Genomic DNA, 16627 nt, shown 5'->3' on the forward strand with positions numbered 1-16627 from the left:
TATGTTTGGAAAAGAGTGGGTTAGACAGTTAACTGGGTTTCCATACTTCCAGACCTCTCAAAACTTTCAGTGCACTCTGTGAGTGTCCTCGAAAGGGGATTATAGAAGAGGTTTCCCAAACCCCAGTGACCACAGAACCCCTCTTTCCTGGGGGGCCCCGGGGTCTGGAATTTCAGGAAGCACTCTTTCGGAACTGTTTGCCCTCAGTACAGAGTCCTTATTTCTCAAAATGGCATGCAAGGTCGTGTTTACTTCTTTTTTTTTTTTTTTTTTAATAAATACATTATTTTTGGCTGTGCTGGGTCTTCGTTGCTGCACGTGGGCTTTCTCTAGTTGCAGAGGGTGGGGCTACTCGTCACTGTGGTCACAGGCTGCTCACCGAGGTGGTTTCCCTTGTTGCAGAGTACATGGGCTTCACTAACAGCAGCACACAGGCCCAGTAGTCGTGGTGCGTGGGCTCAGTTACTTTGCAGCCTGTGGGATCTTTCCGGACCAGGGACTGAAACTGTGTCCTCTGCATTGGCAGATGGATTTGTAACCATTGGGCCGCCAGGGAAGTCTTGCTTGCTTCTTGAGTCTAGAGTCTCACTACATCTTCCCGCCCTCCTAGAACCCCCTGTGCTCTGGCCACACCAGCCACTAGCGTGTTCCCCGTGTGCTATATCAGCATGTGTTGTTGGATCTCTGAGTAGTAGCTTTTTCCCTTTTGAGGGCAAGGCCCTTTCTCTTATCTGGGGCTCCCTTCAGTGAGAGCCCGCCTCCTCCAGGAAGTCTTCTCTGATTCTCTCAGTTGGGTTAAGTGCCTTGCCTGAATTCTGTAATGCACCTTGCTTGCCTCCCTCCATAGCAGCACTTTCTGTGGTGCTGAAATCGAGCACCTGCTGCCTTTCTCATTAGACTTTGCTCTCTTCGATGGCACGGTTGGGCTGGATTCATTGCTTGATTCCCGGGGTTGGCCATATACTGAGAGCTTCTAATCATGGTTTTGAGTTCATGGAAAGATGGAGAGAGGCAGAGACAGAGATTGTTGTATAAAATGTCTGCAGGGCCAATATTCTTTGGCTTACTGTTACAAACCTACCAGCCTTTCCTTACATTCTAGAGACCTGTCCAGTGTAAAAGACACTTTCTCATAACTCTCACACTTCCTGAGATGATAAGTGTAGTTTCATACTTGATTATAATTTAAAAAGAAATTTTGGCATGCTGCCACCAGTGCTTTGCATACACAAATGAAGACTGTCCACACATGGGATGAAGCCTCATAAACCCAGTCTCTGAGAAAGGCTGGTCGTCCCTTTTACATCCCGTTTGCAAGGTGAGCAGCACTGTGGGTCCTGGAAGGAATATTGTCTTCTGGCTTAGGAATCTTTCCCCTCTGTCTTATTTGGTCTTGCGCTCAGAGCTGTCCTGAACAACCCCAGGGGGGCGCCATTCATGAAAAGGAAGGGGCAACAGGATGGCCCTGGCTTGGACCCTCCCTGGAAGGCACCGGTTCCTTCTTGTTTCAGACACTGGGCTTTCACTGCAGCCCTGGAAGTGGGAAACATTTGCATTTTGGTTAACTGGCCTTCCTTGGGAGGCCTATGATGCAACTGAGCAAAAAGAGGTAGGATCAACATGCCTCGTTCTGGAGATGATTATAATTTGCCCTAATTTGGAAAAATCCATTTTCATTGAAAAACATCCTGATGCTGGGAGAGATTGAAGGCAACAGGAGAAGAGGGCAACAGAGGATGAGATGGTTAGATAACATCACTGACTCAATGGACGTGAGTTTGAGCAAGCTCTGGGAGATGGTGACAGACAGGGAAGCCTGGTAGGCTGCAGTCCATGGAGTCGCAAGGAGTTGGAACATGACTTAGTGACTGAAAACAACAATAAGTTTATCTTGTGACATGATGTGGCATGGTAAAATCAACATTGGACTAGGATTCAGAGTATTCTGGCTCAAATATAAACTTCATCACTCATTATCTAAGAAATCTTGGGCAGGTCCCCAGACTTCAGATTAAATTTTTTTTTTTTTTTTACCATATACAAATGGTACAAGGTGGTGGGGCAGGGTGAGTGGGTCAGAAGTCCTTGAGGGTCATGTCCCCAGTCCAGCCTCAGACTCAGATGCTGAGGTCCCTGGGGGCACTGGTGTTGGGCTCAGAGGCTGTGGAGCATCTGATTAGTGGGGGTTGGAGGCATGGTGTTGGTGGGGGTAGTCACATGACTTCTCCATGCTAGTATAAATCACTCTGCTGCCCACCAGGGGGGAGATGGTTCAGGGAGCGTCTCTTGGGCATATTGTGGTAGGGAGAAGAGAGCAGAGTGGTTGAGGCAGAAGAGGAAACACAGGGAAAGGCTGCAGCGAGGCAGCAGCGTGGGACCGTCCCAAACAATCCCGCCTGGCCTGCATGGCTCACCACATCCCGCCCTCTCCCAGCCTCTTTTGGGATCAGTTATTCACCCTTGGAAACAGGAAAAGGAGGACGTCAAGGCTGTATACTGTCACCCTGCTTATTTAACTTCTATGCAGAGTACATCATGAGAAACGCTGGACTGGAAGAAACACAAGCTGGAATCAAGATTGCAGGGAGAAATATCAATAACCTCAGATATGCAGATGACATCACCCTTATGGCAGAAAGTGAAGAGGAACTAAAAAGCCTCTTGATGAAAGTGAAAGAGGAGAGCGAAAAAGTTGGCTTAAAGCTCAACATTCAGAAAACAAAGATCATGGCATCCGGTCCCATCACTTCATGGGAAATAGATGGGGAAATAGTGGAAACAGTGTCAGACTTTATTTTTGGGGGCTCCAGAATCACTGCAGATGGTGAGTGCAGCCATGAAATTAAAAGACGCTTACTCCTTGGAAGAAAAGTTATGATCAACCTAGATAGCATATTCAAAAGCAGAGACATTACTTTGTCGACGAAGGTCTGTCTAGTCAAGGCTATGGTTTTTCCAGTGGTCATGTATGGATGTGAGAGTTGGACTGTGAAGAAGGCTGAGCGCCGAAGAATTGATGCTTTTGAAGTGTGGTGTTGGAGAAGACTCTTGAGAGTCCCTTGGACTGCAAGGAGATCCAACTAGTCCATTCTGAAGGAGATCAACCCTGGGATTTCTTTGGAGGGAATGATGCTAAAGCTGAAACTGCAGTACTTTGGCCATCTCATGCAAAGAGTTGACTCATTGGAAAAAAATCTGATGCTGGGAGGGATTGGGGGCAGGAGGAGAAGGGGATGACCGAGGATGAGATGGCTGGATGGCATCACCAACTCGATGGATGTGAGTCTGGGTGAACTCCGGGAGATGGTGATGGACAGGGAGGCCTGGCGTGCTGTGATTCATGGGGTCGCAAAGAGTCAGACACGACTGAACTGAACTGAACTGAACTGATTCAACCTTGGGGAACCCCAGTGGCTAAATGATGAGACAAATACCTGCTCTGGCAGAGTTGACATGAGGGTTAGAGAAGAATTCATCTTAGTCATTCAGCACGGCTCAGTAAATTATAGGTATTCTATTAGTATTAATTGCTTTAACCACTCCTGACCTATACAATTCTACCCTATCCACCCTCCAAAGCCCTTTATCCATGTGATGTGTTGCTAAACCAGTTCTCCCCCTTCTAGATTTGTGCATGATTGTACTCTAGAGGGAACTGGGTGCAGTTGGCCTATTCTACAGGTGGGCATTTCAGATCCATGAGTAACAGTTTGATGTTATTCTTTTTAAAATTTATTTATTTTAATTGGAGGCTAATTACTTTAAAATATTATAGTGGTTTTGTCATAGATTGATATGAATCTGCCACGGGTGTACATGTGTTTGCCATCCTGAACCCCCCTCCCACCTCCTTGCCCATCCCATCCCTCTGGGTCATCCCAGTGCACCAGCCCTGAGCACCCTTCCTCATGCATCGAACCTGGACTGGCGATCTGTTTCACATATGGTAATATACATATTTCAATGCTGGTCTCTCAAATCATCCCACCCTTGCCTTCTCCCACAGAGTCTAAAAGACTGTTCTATACATCTGTGTCTCTTTTGCTGTCTTGCATGTAAGGTTATTGTTACCATTTCTCTGAATTCCATATATCTGCGTTAGTATACTGACGCTATTCTTATGTTATCATTCTCTGGCCACTGATTGAAAGTCACGTCCCAAACACTTCCCGGCATGGCTCCACGTTCCGAGAGTTAGCACTACACTTGTCACCACTGGGTTGCTTTAGTGGCACATATCTCCTTCCACTTGAATGCCAGTTTCATTATAGTTGGAAATTGTTTCCTGTACCCTCATTATCCCCAGCACCTGGGACACTGCAGGACAGAATAAGTGCCCTGTGTATTAAAAGTGGCGAGGCACTATCTTCTAGGTAATGGTGGCCAGTTTTGTGACCTTGGGCCAGTTGCTTTTCTAAGTCTTAGCTTCTTCTGGGCTAAAGTCAGGACAATGATACCTGGAGATCCAGCCTGACTTCAGGCATCTCCAAGGAGGCCTCAAGGAGATGCCTTGAAGGGTAAGGTTTTTGAACCTTACCCTCACCATGGTCCGACTTTCAGCCTTAAAGATGAAATCTTCTTATACCTGAGATTTAGTTGGACCAGGAATGACTCATTCCTACTGTTCTCACAAGAGACTGATATATAAGCCAGGAATGGTGATTTACTAATTTGTGCTATGGAAAACAGAATTACTGAGAAAAATCAGAGTTCAAATTGGTTTCAGCATTTTGCTGGAAGCCAAATTATAACGTGAAGCCTGTCAGGGCATTATGGAAAGAGAAAAGGGGGCGCTAGTCGATTGGTCTAAATATTTGTTATTTCTGGCACCTGGCTTTGAGAATTATGCATTCATTTCCAAAATCAGGAGGACTGGACAGGCTGGGTCTATAAGTCAGGGCATTCTTATCTTTGAGGAGACTGATGGTCTCTGCCCTGTGATGATTCAAGTTTCGTTTTCAGGCTTTCACAGCTGATCATCACCACCTTATAAGCGACGGAGCTTGCCTTGGACTCTCCGAGTTTCAGTTTTATCTTTTAAACTTTTCCATCTTCTGGTTTGCTGGTGTCTCCCTCCTCGACTCTAGGCGGCTCTGAGAAAGGTGTCAATTAGATTGCACTAACCCCTGCCTGCTACTTCTGAGTTGAGCATCTGAGCGGCTCATCATCCGTGGCCACAGTGGTTGACTGGGCACATGAATGTGAGCTGAGTAGCTGAGTAGTGCAATCAAAATCTTTTTGTTTGCTGTCTGGACACTGGGGAACAGTAGACTATTTGCAAAGCTGGCCGCTATTGTGGTTTCCCATCCCCTGTGCTCCTTTGCAAGGTGACTTTAGCCACGTCCCATGAAGAGGTGGAGTCTAGTTCCCCTCCTCTTGAATTTGGGCTGGTCCCATGAGTTGCTTTGATCAGTTGCTTTTTGAATTCTGAACCTCAGCCTTTAGAGACTTTGCAGATTCTGTTCTCACTCTTGGAATCCTGTTGCCTTGTGAACAAGCCAGGCTGCGAAAACACTTGATGCAGACAGAGATGATGGAGAGAGAAGCCCAGACATCCCAGCTATTCTAGCTATCTCATTTGAGGCCCCTGACACATGAATCAGGCCATCTGAGACCAACCAGCCTCTTGCTGACACCCTCTAACTACAAATGCCTGGTCAGCTCCAGAACATGCCACATGGATTGAAAGACCTACTCAGCTGACCCTTACCTGACCTGCTGATCCACACAACTGTGAGCAGAAAAATGGCTGTTCCTTTAGGTCACCAGTTTTTGTGGTGTTTTGTTCCATAGCACTAGAAATATGATTTTTTTCCTCCCATTGGCGACCAAGCTGAGAAGGTGCAAGGCTGGGGCTACAAGAGGCTGCTGTACTGAGAAACTCAGAAGCAGAGACCAGCAGAGTGGCGAGATGAGAGGGTTGAAACCATGAATGGTATTATTTGAGTCCCTGAATCCAGGCAAGACTTAAGTTGGCTGCCTTACTAGCTTCCCCGTTGAGCCAAAGAAAAACTCTGTGCTTTAGTTTTTAAGTTAGTATGAGCTAGAATTCTGTCACCTGCAAATTAAGGAGTCCTAACTGATACACATTCATTGGCTGGGTGTGTGGTTTGCTTGCTGTTGTTGTTTTAGTCACTAAGTCATGTCCGACTCTTTGTGACCCCATGGACTGTAGCTTGCCAGGCTCCTCTGTCCATGGGATTGTCCAGGCAAGAATACTGGAGTGGGTTGCCGTTTCCTCCTTCAGGGGATCTTTACGACCCAGCGATCGAACTGCATCCACCTGCATTGGCAGGTGGATTTTTTACCTCTGAGCCAGCGGGGCTTCCAGGTTTCAGCCAAATTTTACTTCCTAGTGACTTCTGGTAGCTTTTAAGTATGTCAGTCAAAGTTTCTAGATTAAATAAACCTCATTCACAATCTGCTCGTTCACCAGCTCTCTGTTTATTGCTCATTATGGCACAAGGGACCGTGGTTACTGCTAGGGATTTAGTAGGTGGTGCTAGTGGTAAAGAACCTGCCTGCCTGCAGGAGATGCGAATGATGTGGGTTCAGTCCCTGGGTCGGGAAGACCCCCTGGATTAAGAAGTGGCAACCCACTCCAGTATTCTTGCCTGGAGAATCCCATGGACAGAGGAGACTGGCGGGCTGCAGTCGATAGGGTCTCAAAGAGTTGGACACGACTGAAGTGAAGCATTCTCCTTCTTCATGACACGCTGTGTGTCCCCAGTGACCACTTCAGGCTATTTAGTTAGAACTGGGTTAAATTATAAGAAGGTAAAGAAATGGGCATTATAAGCACATGCACAACCTACCCCACAATTTTGTTGTGAGAACCAAAGGGGATAATGTGTGTGAAAACATCTACCATTGTTCTAGCATAAAAACATTTATTTTTAGTTTTGCTCATGGGATGAAACCACAAGCCCATTTCTGAAGGATCTGATGCCATCACTGAAAATACGTTCATGTAGCTGTTCTTTTTTACTTCTAAATCTTACTTGGAATGCAACACTCTCAGTTTGGCAAGCAGTAGGGTAGTGAATAGCGGAGATGTGTCTGCTCTAAATTCAAGAGGCACACAGTCCTGGAATTCCTGCAGGTCTGGGCTTCCAACACACTTCTGAAATACGGCCTCCATCTTTTCACCACCCACATTTCCTGCTGAGAACACAAGTTTTTTTTTTTTTTCTTCTTTCCTTTGCCTTTATTACTTCCAAGCTCTAGTTCTTGGCTGAGACAAACTGCAGTCCCCAAATGCTGTGATTTAATGAGAGGAAATTTACTTGACTTACTGTACAAATTTGCCAGGGGAAGGCATTTTGATAAAGATAATTACATCCACATCTTAATGTAAATTACAGCAAATGTTTGAAACTGTGAGCAGCTGCTGAGTCCTGTCACTCAACACAACCTCCCTCCTTTGGGGTGCACAACCAGCTAATGAAAGTCCAGTGGAAGAAAAACGAGAAGTCTGATAATAACCATCTGACCGACTCAAGTTCCATCATTTATTCATTTGAGAAGTAGCATCAGAATAGAGTGTTTCCTGCGTAGACCGAAGTCTAACAGCCACAGATGGAAGCTGTTGGGGAGGGCTTGGTCCCAGGCATATTTAGGAGGTGGAGCTGGTGCCACAGTCATGATTTCTTAGTCTAGACCAAAACTAGGGACCAGCCTCATCTCCTGCTCTTATCCTCACATCCCCCTTGTTTGGTCACACCAATAGTTTGCTATTCTCTGAATATGCTATTTACTAGTTTACTCCCATGCCATTGGCCCTTTTGTTTCAAACACCTTCTTCCCATCTTCTCAGTCTGATGAAAGCCTAATCTTCATCTGACATGCAGCTCACATGCTTTCATTCAAAAGAATCTGTCTTAATCACCCCAAGCTACAGTCATTCTGTCCTCAGGGCTCCCATCACATCTTCTTCACAACTATGTCATGGCATTTATTCATTCAGTCAATATGTAATGAGCAGTTACCAAGAAGATGGGATCCTGAGGTGAATCAGTTATTTTCTTGTAGGCTTCCAGAGTCTAGGAGGGGAGACACTCAAGTTAAAAAAAAAGACCACCACAATTCTAATGCAGTGATTCATCATGATAAACACTGGGCTGGATGAATTGCAAGCTGGAATCAAGATTGCCGGGAGAAATATCAATAACCTCAGATATGCAGATGACACCACCCTTATAGCAGAAAGTGAAGAACTAAAGCACCTCTTGAGGAAAGTGAAAGAGGAGAGTGAAAAAGCTGGCTTAAAGCTCAACATTCAGAAAACTAAGATCACGGTATTCGGTCTTATCACTTCATGGCAGATAGATGGGGAAACAGTGGAAACAGTGTCAGACTTTATTTTCTGGGGGCTCCAAAATCACTGCAGATGGTGACTGCAGCCATGAAATTAAAAGATGATTACTCCTTGGAAGGAAAGTTATGATCAACCAAGACAGTATATTAAAAAGCAGGGACACTACTTTGCCAGCAAAGGTCCATCTAGTCAAGGCTATGGTTTCTCCAGTGGTCATGCATGGATGTGAGAATTGGACTATAAAGAAAGCTGAGCGCCGAAGAATTGATGCTTTTGAACTATGGTGTTGGAGAAGGCTCTTGAGAATCCCTTGGACTTCAAGGAGATCCAACCAGTCCATCCTAAAAGAGATCAGTCCTGAATGTTCATTGGAAGGACTGATGTTGAAGCTGAAACTCCAATACTTTGGCCACCTGATGTGAAGAACTGACTCGTGTGAAAAGACCTTGATGCTGGGAAAGATTGAAGGCGGGAGGAGAAGGGGACAACAGAGGATGAGATGGTTGGATGGTATCACTGACTCAATGGACATGAGTTTGAATAAACTCTGGGAGTTGGTGATGGACAGGGAGGCCTGGTGTGCTGCAGTTCATGGGGTCACAAAGAGCTGGACACAAGTGAACGACTGTACTGAACTGAATCCTCAAGGAGGCTAGATTGGGCTTCCACAAATGATGATATTAGCACATTATAAGGGAAAACCCTGGAGTGCAGGTGCTTATTAAGCTTCTGCTTGTGTCACATTTTCTGATATCTTAGTGCATGGCCAAATCCAGACTCAGCACAGTAGGAGATTATACAACAGCATGCATGCTGGGAGGCCTGATTCACTGGGCTGATGATTCCACAACCCACCACAGACAAGTAGATGTCAGGTGGTCACAGTGGAAGGGATGAGGGGTACATATTAAAGTCATTGTTCTGGAGACAAGGGGCTGGGGCCAAATTCCTGAGGTCCCTAGTACAGTGATAGTACAGTGAGGGGCACTCAACTCGGCTGGGTTTGGAGCTGGAAGAACTCCAAGGGTTTGGATCAAATTAAATGAATCCAATAATATGTACTTCATAGGTTATCTACAGCATCATAAGCAACAGTGTGAAAGTATTTTGCAAGCTTATAAGGAAGAAAAATTAGACCGTTAGGCAGAAATCCCAGATCAGCACCATAGACAGCTCCCAGACTCCCTCAAAGCTTCAGTAACTACACAATATGAATATGAATCCATGCTCCCTTAACACGGAGGCACCTGTGCCCTGGAGAAACAGATTGCTGAGTGTCTAAATTATTGAGCTTGCTTCATATATTCTCATTTGCCTTGGGCTCTTTCCTGTCATGACCCAGATGAAGTGAATTTGGGTTTAGACATGAGGAAGAGAAACCCCAAATAAGAGTAGCTTAAGCAAGAGAGAAAATTTGACTCTCACATGCAAAGGTTATTGCTAGACAGTTCAGGGCTGTTACAGCAACTCTGTTCCATGAAGTCTAGACTCGGGACTCTTACTGCTCACTGCTGTGTGTCCTTAGGGTGTGACCTTCAACATCATGATCTAGGTGGATGGTCAGTGCTCCTGTATCTACATCTACAGTGTTTCATTTGCTCCTTCCTCCAATAAAAGCAATTCTTCTGGTGTGCACTATGGACTAGAAATAGACTAAAGGGTGTTACATGTGTGAAAGTAAAAGTCAGTAATCTTGAAATCCTGAGATGAGAATCATTCTTAACACTGTCCTTTTCAATTGAATGGAGGTCCATTTGTGGTCCTGCTTCTCTCAGCTTCTGGAAGTTACTTCTCACATCTGCCTCTCCAGGTCTTCTATATTGATCCCCTTTTTGCCTGCTGTGAGCACATCTGATACTCAGAAAAGATGTTTTGGGAGCACCCCCCACCCCAACCCGGGATGGCCTGGGAGAGACAGAACCTGGAGGGTGGTGGGTGGGGAACAGTCTCTTCTGAGTCTGAGATCCACAAAGCAGAGTCAAAGATTGGAAAAGGGCATTGATTCAGTTCAGTTCAGTTCAGTCGCTCAGTCGTGTCTGACTCTGCAACCCCATGAATCACAGCACGCCAGGCCTCCCTGTCCATCACCAACTCCCGGAGTTCACTCAAACTCATGTCCATCGAGTTGGTGATGCCATCCAGCCATCTCATCCTCTGTCGTCCCCTTCTTCTCCTGCCCCCAGTCCCTCCCAGCATCAGAGTCTTTTCCAATGAGTCAACTCTTCACATGAGGTGGCCAATGTATTGGAGTTTCAGCTTCAGCAATCAGAGCCAAGAGTCCCTGAAAGCTTCAGGATCCAGACTGAGGGCAGCTCAAGGCTACTACTGTTAGAGCTGGGACTGGAAGCCCTTTGAGTCCTCTGTCAGACCAGATTGCTGACCTTTGAGAAAGCATTCAAATGCTGTGTCCCCAATTTCATTTCAAAACCATGGGGTAAGTCGTGAAGAAGGCAGGGCATGGATCTCTATAGAAGAAAACTGGGTCCACTGAAAGGGAGATTCCAACTGCCAGAAGACTTTGGGGGATTCAGCTGTGAAGAAATCCCAAATGGGTTGCAATGTTGGATTAGCAAAGGCTTATTTTTAAATATTTCATCAGGCTAAAATTGCAGGGGACTCTGGTTTTAAAATGGTGAGCCCATCCATTCAGACAACGCTGTTTTTGACTCAGTTCTCCAGTGCAGAGGAGGAGTCTGGTTCAGGCCGTATATTCATCTTATCATCAGTTACTGCTGAGTCAGTTCTCCCCTCTGGTGGGTATGCCTTGTTCCTTTTGGCGAATGCCTGGCTGATTTCTGCATGCGTTCTGTTTTTGGTCTCAGGCAGGACAAAATACAAATAGAGAGCACCTGTGAAACAGATTGCAGCAAAAACCAGGAAACAGTAGGTGTCCAGACTTTGCTGTGGAAAGGCAGAGACAAAAGGCATCAGAAAGACAATTGCTAGACGGGCTGCAAAACCACCTCTAGGCTGATTTTTTTAAAAAAATAGTTTCCCATCCCTGGATCAACATTTCTGGATTAAACACAGCATGTGTGAGGGTGCCTCTACAGGCCAAGGTGCCTTACAAATGTCTACCTGAGACGTTCTCACATGAGGCACACATGAATCAGCTTCAAACCCTGGCAAAGATGAGGAAGTGGCAGTTTTTATTTATTTTGGAAACAAGGCATATAAAAATGAATCAAAATGGGGACTTCCCCGGGTAAGTCCAGTGGCTAAGACTCTGAGCTCCCAATGCAGGGAGCCCAGGTTCCATCCCTGGTCAGGGACCTAGATCTCAGCTGTTGCAACTCAGGATTCCACGTCTGGCAACAAAGATCAAAGATCCTGCATGCTGCAACGAAGACCTGGCATAGCCAAATAAATAAATAAATATTAAATTAATCATGACGAAAGCAAAGTGTGATGCTTGCTGAATGTTATCCTACATTCATATTTACCATTAGCCACATTCCGCCCTCCAAACCCCCGCTACTATACACAGAGAAAAGTGTGATGTCAAAAGGGAAGTGAAATTCCCTAGTTGATAAGAAAATTACAGAGCACAGGCTAGGTCAAGATAACACCATTTTTTTCTAATAAGCAAAAGATGTAATTCACTGATTGCTATCCTGATACAGCTTCACACAAATAAGAGAGACTAGGAAAAAGAGAAATGTTGAATGCAATCACCCAACAGTACTTTGTATATCCTGATTATAGCACTTAATGCTAGGACTGGAATGACCCTGGCTACTGCACTAGACCTTGAGCTTCTTCACGACTTGGTTACCTCTAGGGCTTCTGGGTCTATCCAGTGCCTGGCTTGTAGTAGTTGATTAATAAATGTTTGTTAAATAAAAGACTTTATAGGTTCCAGTTGTCAGAGCAAAGGCTTTTTCATTCTACAAATGTCTGTTGATTCAAAGATAACACTGTCTTTAAGTGACACTTTACAGTCAGCAATATCATGATTTTAGTCAATTACACACTACTCTTTGATTCGACAAACACTTGATTTTGACACATGACATAGTGTTGAAGGGTTTGATCTCTTGAAATCACCTCCTAGATCCACCGTTTACTGACTCTGAGGCTCTTGGTGCCTCAGTTTCCACAGCTGTAAAATGAGGATAATAATGGGAGTTGAAGGCTGTTGTAAGGATTAAATGAGACATTCTCTGTAGAAGTCATAGAGCAGTTCTGGATGGTATAAACATTCCACACCTCGGAGGGCTTGTCTAGAAGGGTATGTGCCTTCCACTTGTCCACAGAGATTCCAGGAGCAGAATAGAGAAGAGAAAGCTTGGGCTCTGCAGTCGGTTGGGTGGGATTCAAATCCTGACTCCATCATTTACACAAGTTGTCAACACTGAAGATGTGCCATTTAAGATAGAACTTCAAAGCACTGATTGAAATTCCTCACATGTTGCTTTGAAGATGAAATGAGAGATATCCACCTTGACTTTCAACATCTCCACTTGTATGCCTGATGGCCATCTTGACTAACTGGGTCTCAGCAGAGCCCCTAAACCTGTTCCTGTTCTGGTCTTCCTCATCTCAGTCGATGGCACCTCCATCCTTCCATTTGTTTAGACCAACCAGACACTTTTTCTCTCTCACCCCTACATCTGATGCACCAGGAAATCATGTCATCTCTACCCTGATGTATATTCTGAATATGAGCACTTGTTACCACTTATACTGCTACCATTTTGGTTCAAGTTATCACCATCTCTGGGCTTCCCTGGTGGCTCAGTGGTAAAGAATCTGTCTGCAATGCAGGAGATGCAAGTTTGATCCCTAGGTTTGGAAGATGCCCTGGAGGAGGGCATGGCAACCCACTCTAGTATTCTTGCCTGGAAAATCCCATGGACAGAGGACCCTGGCGGGCTATGGTCCATGGATTCACAAAGAGTCAGACACGATTGAAGTGACTGAGCATGCACACACATCATCGTCTCTGGGTCGGATTGTTAGTATAACTTCTCAATGGATTTCTCTGGTGTCCCCACTTAATATTATGCCCAAGAGAGAAGCCACAGTGATCCTGTGAAGCAAAAGACAGAGCGTGGGGACTTCCCTGGTGGTCCAGTGGTTAGGAATCTGCCTTGCAATGCAGAGGATGTGGTTTCCAGCCCTGGAGAGGGAACTAAGATCCCACGTGCTGCAGAGCAACTAAACCCATGCACTGCAACTACTGAGCAGCAACTAGAAAGTCTGTGCACCACGACAGAAAGATCCCACGTGCTACAGCTAAGGACCCGATGCGGCCAAATGAAGAAAGAAAGAAATATTTTTAAAAAGACAGAGCGTGCCATTTCTCTGCTCCAGATACATCCATGACATCCCAAGTCATGTGAGCAAAGCCCAAGTCCTTACCATGGCCTGTAAGCCTGGCCACCACTCAGCCCCCTGACTTCTCTGACCTCCCTCTCCCACGCTGTTTCTCTGCTCCCACTATACTGCCTTCCTGACACTCCTCCAGTATCCTGCCTCAGGACCTTTGCACCTGCTCTTCCCTTTCCCTGGAATAATCTTCACATGTCTGCACATCTCACTTCTCTTCATCTCAGCTTTCTTTCTCAGAGAAGTTCTTCCAGCTTCTGCTTCTAAAGGGCTTCCCCAGCTCTCCACTTACCCTTCTTCACTGCTTACCAAATCACTCTCCACTCCCCAGCAGGATCCTTCATTAACCCTCTCCCCCACCAGGAGGTGAGCTGCTGGAGGACAGGTGTTGTTATTTTTCTTGTGTTTTTAGAACCTGGGAGAGCACTTGACACATAGGTGCTCCAGAAGTGCTCACTGGGTGTATAGACACACTGAGGCTCAGAGCGGTTCCCTGCCTACCCCGGCCACATGTGGAGATGCCTGGGACCTCTCAGAGCTGTCCCCTGCAGAGCTGTCCCCGGCTTGGCTTCCTTTCTCACAAGACCCAAAGGGTGGAGCCAGGATTTTTCTCACCATGTCACAGAATTGAGCCAAGAAACCTTCGGTACTGCGGGCACCTTGGGAAGGAACACTGCCCACCTTGTGACTCTCGGAAGCCAAGTTGATGGGAAGGCCAGGTGAGTGGGCCCACTTCCAGGGCACAGGCTCTGCCCCACTGACCCTCAGAGGAAAAGTCTGCCCGGGTCACACTTATGGGGGGTGGAACTTGCGGCAGACACGCGTGCCCCACAGAATCCCCCAATCCTAGAGCTGGCTCTGCAGACACCTGCTCCTGAGTGAGAAGCATCATTAGGAGGGTGTTGGGAGGTGGCCGGAGACCAGAGAGGAGAGAAGAGAACGGGATAGATAGGCATCTCCTCTGCCGGGTTGGTGGAGTTGGAGCTTCTACACGGATGCGCACTTCCCACCTCAGGAAAACAGATGGGTCCCTCTTTACAGATGGGGAAATCAAGGCAGAGGGAGGTCATCCTGCCTGTCCAGGGTGACATGGACAGCACAGCTCTGCAGGTGGCGGGGTGAGAATGGGGCTGGAGAGGCGGAAGAGGCCAGCCCAATCTCACAGTGTGTGTGTGCGCGCGTGCGTGCAAACGCACGTGCGCACACACACACACACACACAAGGTCAGTCAAGTCTGGTTCTTTGTGACCCTATGGAGTGAAGCCAGCCAGGCTCCTCTGTCCATGGAATTTTCCAGGCTAGAATATTGGAGTGGGTTGCCATTTCCTTCTTCAGGGGATCTTCCGGACCCACAGATAAAACCTGCATCTCCTGCATTGGCAGGCGAATTCTTGACTGCTGAGCTACCCTGGGAAGCCTGATCTAACCACAGGATTGTTGATTTAACACTGATCTAATGTTCCCACCCACGCTATGGCATGTGTGTTGTTTTTCCAATAAGAAAACTGAGAGGGATGCAGTTATGGGCGGCGTGTTCTGGACCCAAGAGACAAAGCCAATTCAAACCTGTCCATCTGTCCCCCCAGCCAGTGTTCTTCACACCGTGCTCACAGTCTAGAAAGTAAGGATGGGGTAGAAGATGAGGAGAGACAAGGCTAATGAGTCAATGAGAAAAACCCCAACTGTGCAGCTCAGGGAACTCTACTCAGTGCTCTGTGGTGGCCTAAATGGGAAGGGAGTCTGCAAAAGAGGGAATATGTGTACATGTACAGCTGATTCACTCTGCCGTACAGTATAAGCTAACACAATGTTGTAATGCAACTATACTTCAATACAAATTAATTAAATAAAGAAAAGAAAGCAGTCCTAAAAAAATAAAAATAAAAAAGCAAGAAAGTCAATGAGAAAAAGAAGCCTTGGGCCACGCAAAGCCCAGAGGTTCCTTCAGGAAGTCAGGGCCAGCACTGGAGAGGGTGGGAGGAGACCTGGATGGATGGGGAGCAGAATGCCTGGGAGCTGGAAGTTCACCCTGGTCCTGGCAGCTGAAGGACCTTCGTCGGCATCTGCCCTAAATAATTTCCTGCCAGCAGTCATGCAACGACCTGGCATTATTGCAAGCTGTGACTGCATTTAATCTGGGAAGAGAAATGCACTTATTAAGCACCTCCTGGGTGTCAGCAATATTACAGACATTATCTCATCTGATCCCTGTAGCTCACACTGTGATAGAGCCGTTTATCTTTCCTTCTGTTTTTTTCAACAAAAGATGAAACTGAGGATTAGAGAGCTTCTGAAACATGTCCAAGGCCTCGTAGGGGTCCATGAGAGTCAGGACTCACACTGAAGTGGGCCCACTTGGGAGCTCACACTCTCTCTATTACCTCTGAGGACTCCCTTGCTGGTGTGTGTATGTGTGTGTGTGTGTGTGTGTGTGTGTGTGTGTGTGTTTTGGGGAGGGGAGTGGATAATATGTTACTGGGATCCTTTGGTGTTTACGAACAGCGGTTGTGAAACCGATCTTCCTAACCTTCTCTTACAGGTGAGAAAGTGAGGATCAGAAAGGGCAAGTGATTTGCCTGTAGTTCCCCAGCTGGTGTCTGGATTTGAATCTGGTTTAACCTGATCCGGCACTTCCCAGGTGGCTCAGATGGTAAAGAATCCACCTGCCAATGCAGGAGATGCAGGTTGGATCAGTAAGTTGGGAAGATACTCTGGAGAAGGAAATGGCAACCCATTGCAGTATTCTTGCCTGGAAAACTCCATGGACAGCGGAGCCTGGCAGGCTACAGTCCATGGGGGTCACAAAAAGTCAGACATGACTGAGTGACTGACACTTTTCCCTTGACTTGATCTGGAGGCCGCTGTCTCGCTTCCATTCCTGCCTCCCTTGGGCAAACTGATTCAGTGCAGCAGGTCTGGCAAAGAACTGTCAGAAAATGTATGCGTCACTTTCCCCATCTCCTCTCTTACTTTACAACA

At 46.4% G+C, this 16627-nt stretch overlaps 1 protein-coding gene across 1 annotated transcript in view; it reads right to left on the reverse strand.

The window, feature by feature from the left end:
• Window positions 1-10984: 10984 nt before the first annotated feature.
• Window positions 10985-16627, reverse strand: part of SLC2A9 (solute carrier family 2 member 9) — a 215093-nt gene continuing 209450 nt past the window's right edge. Inside the window, exon 12 of the mRNA XM_052642178.1 lies at window positions 10985-11218. Within this exon, the coding sequence (XP_052498138.1) occupies window positions 10985-11218 (234 nt within the window). The remainder of the gene's footprint in view (window positions 11219-16627) is intronic.

The sequence above is a fragment of the Budorcas taxicolor genome, chromosome 6, assembly GCF_023091745.1.
Source record: "Budorcas taxicolor isolate Tak-1 chromosome 6, Takin1.1, whole genome shotgun sequence".
NCBI classification, from domain to species: domain Eukaryota; kingdom Metazoa; phylum Chordata; class Mammalia; order Artiodactyla; family Bovidae; genus Budorcas; species Budorcas taxicolor.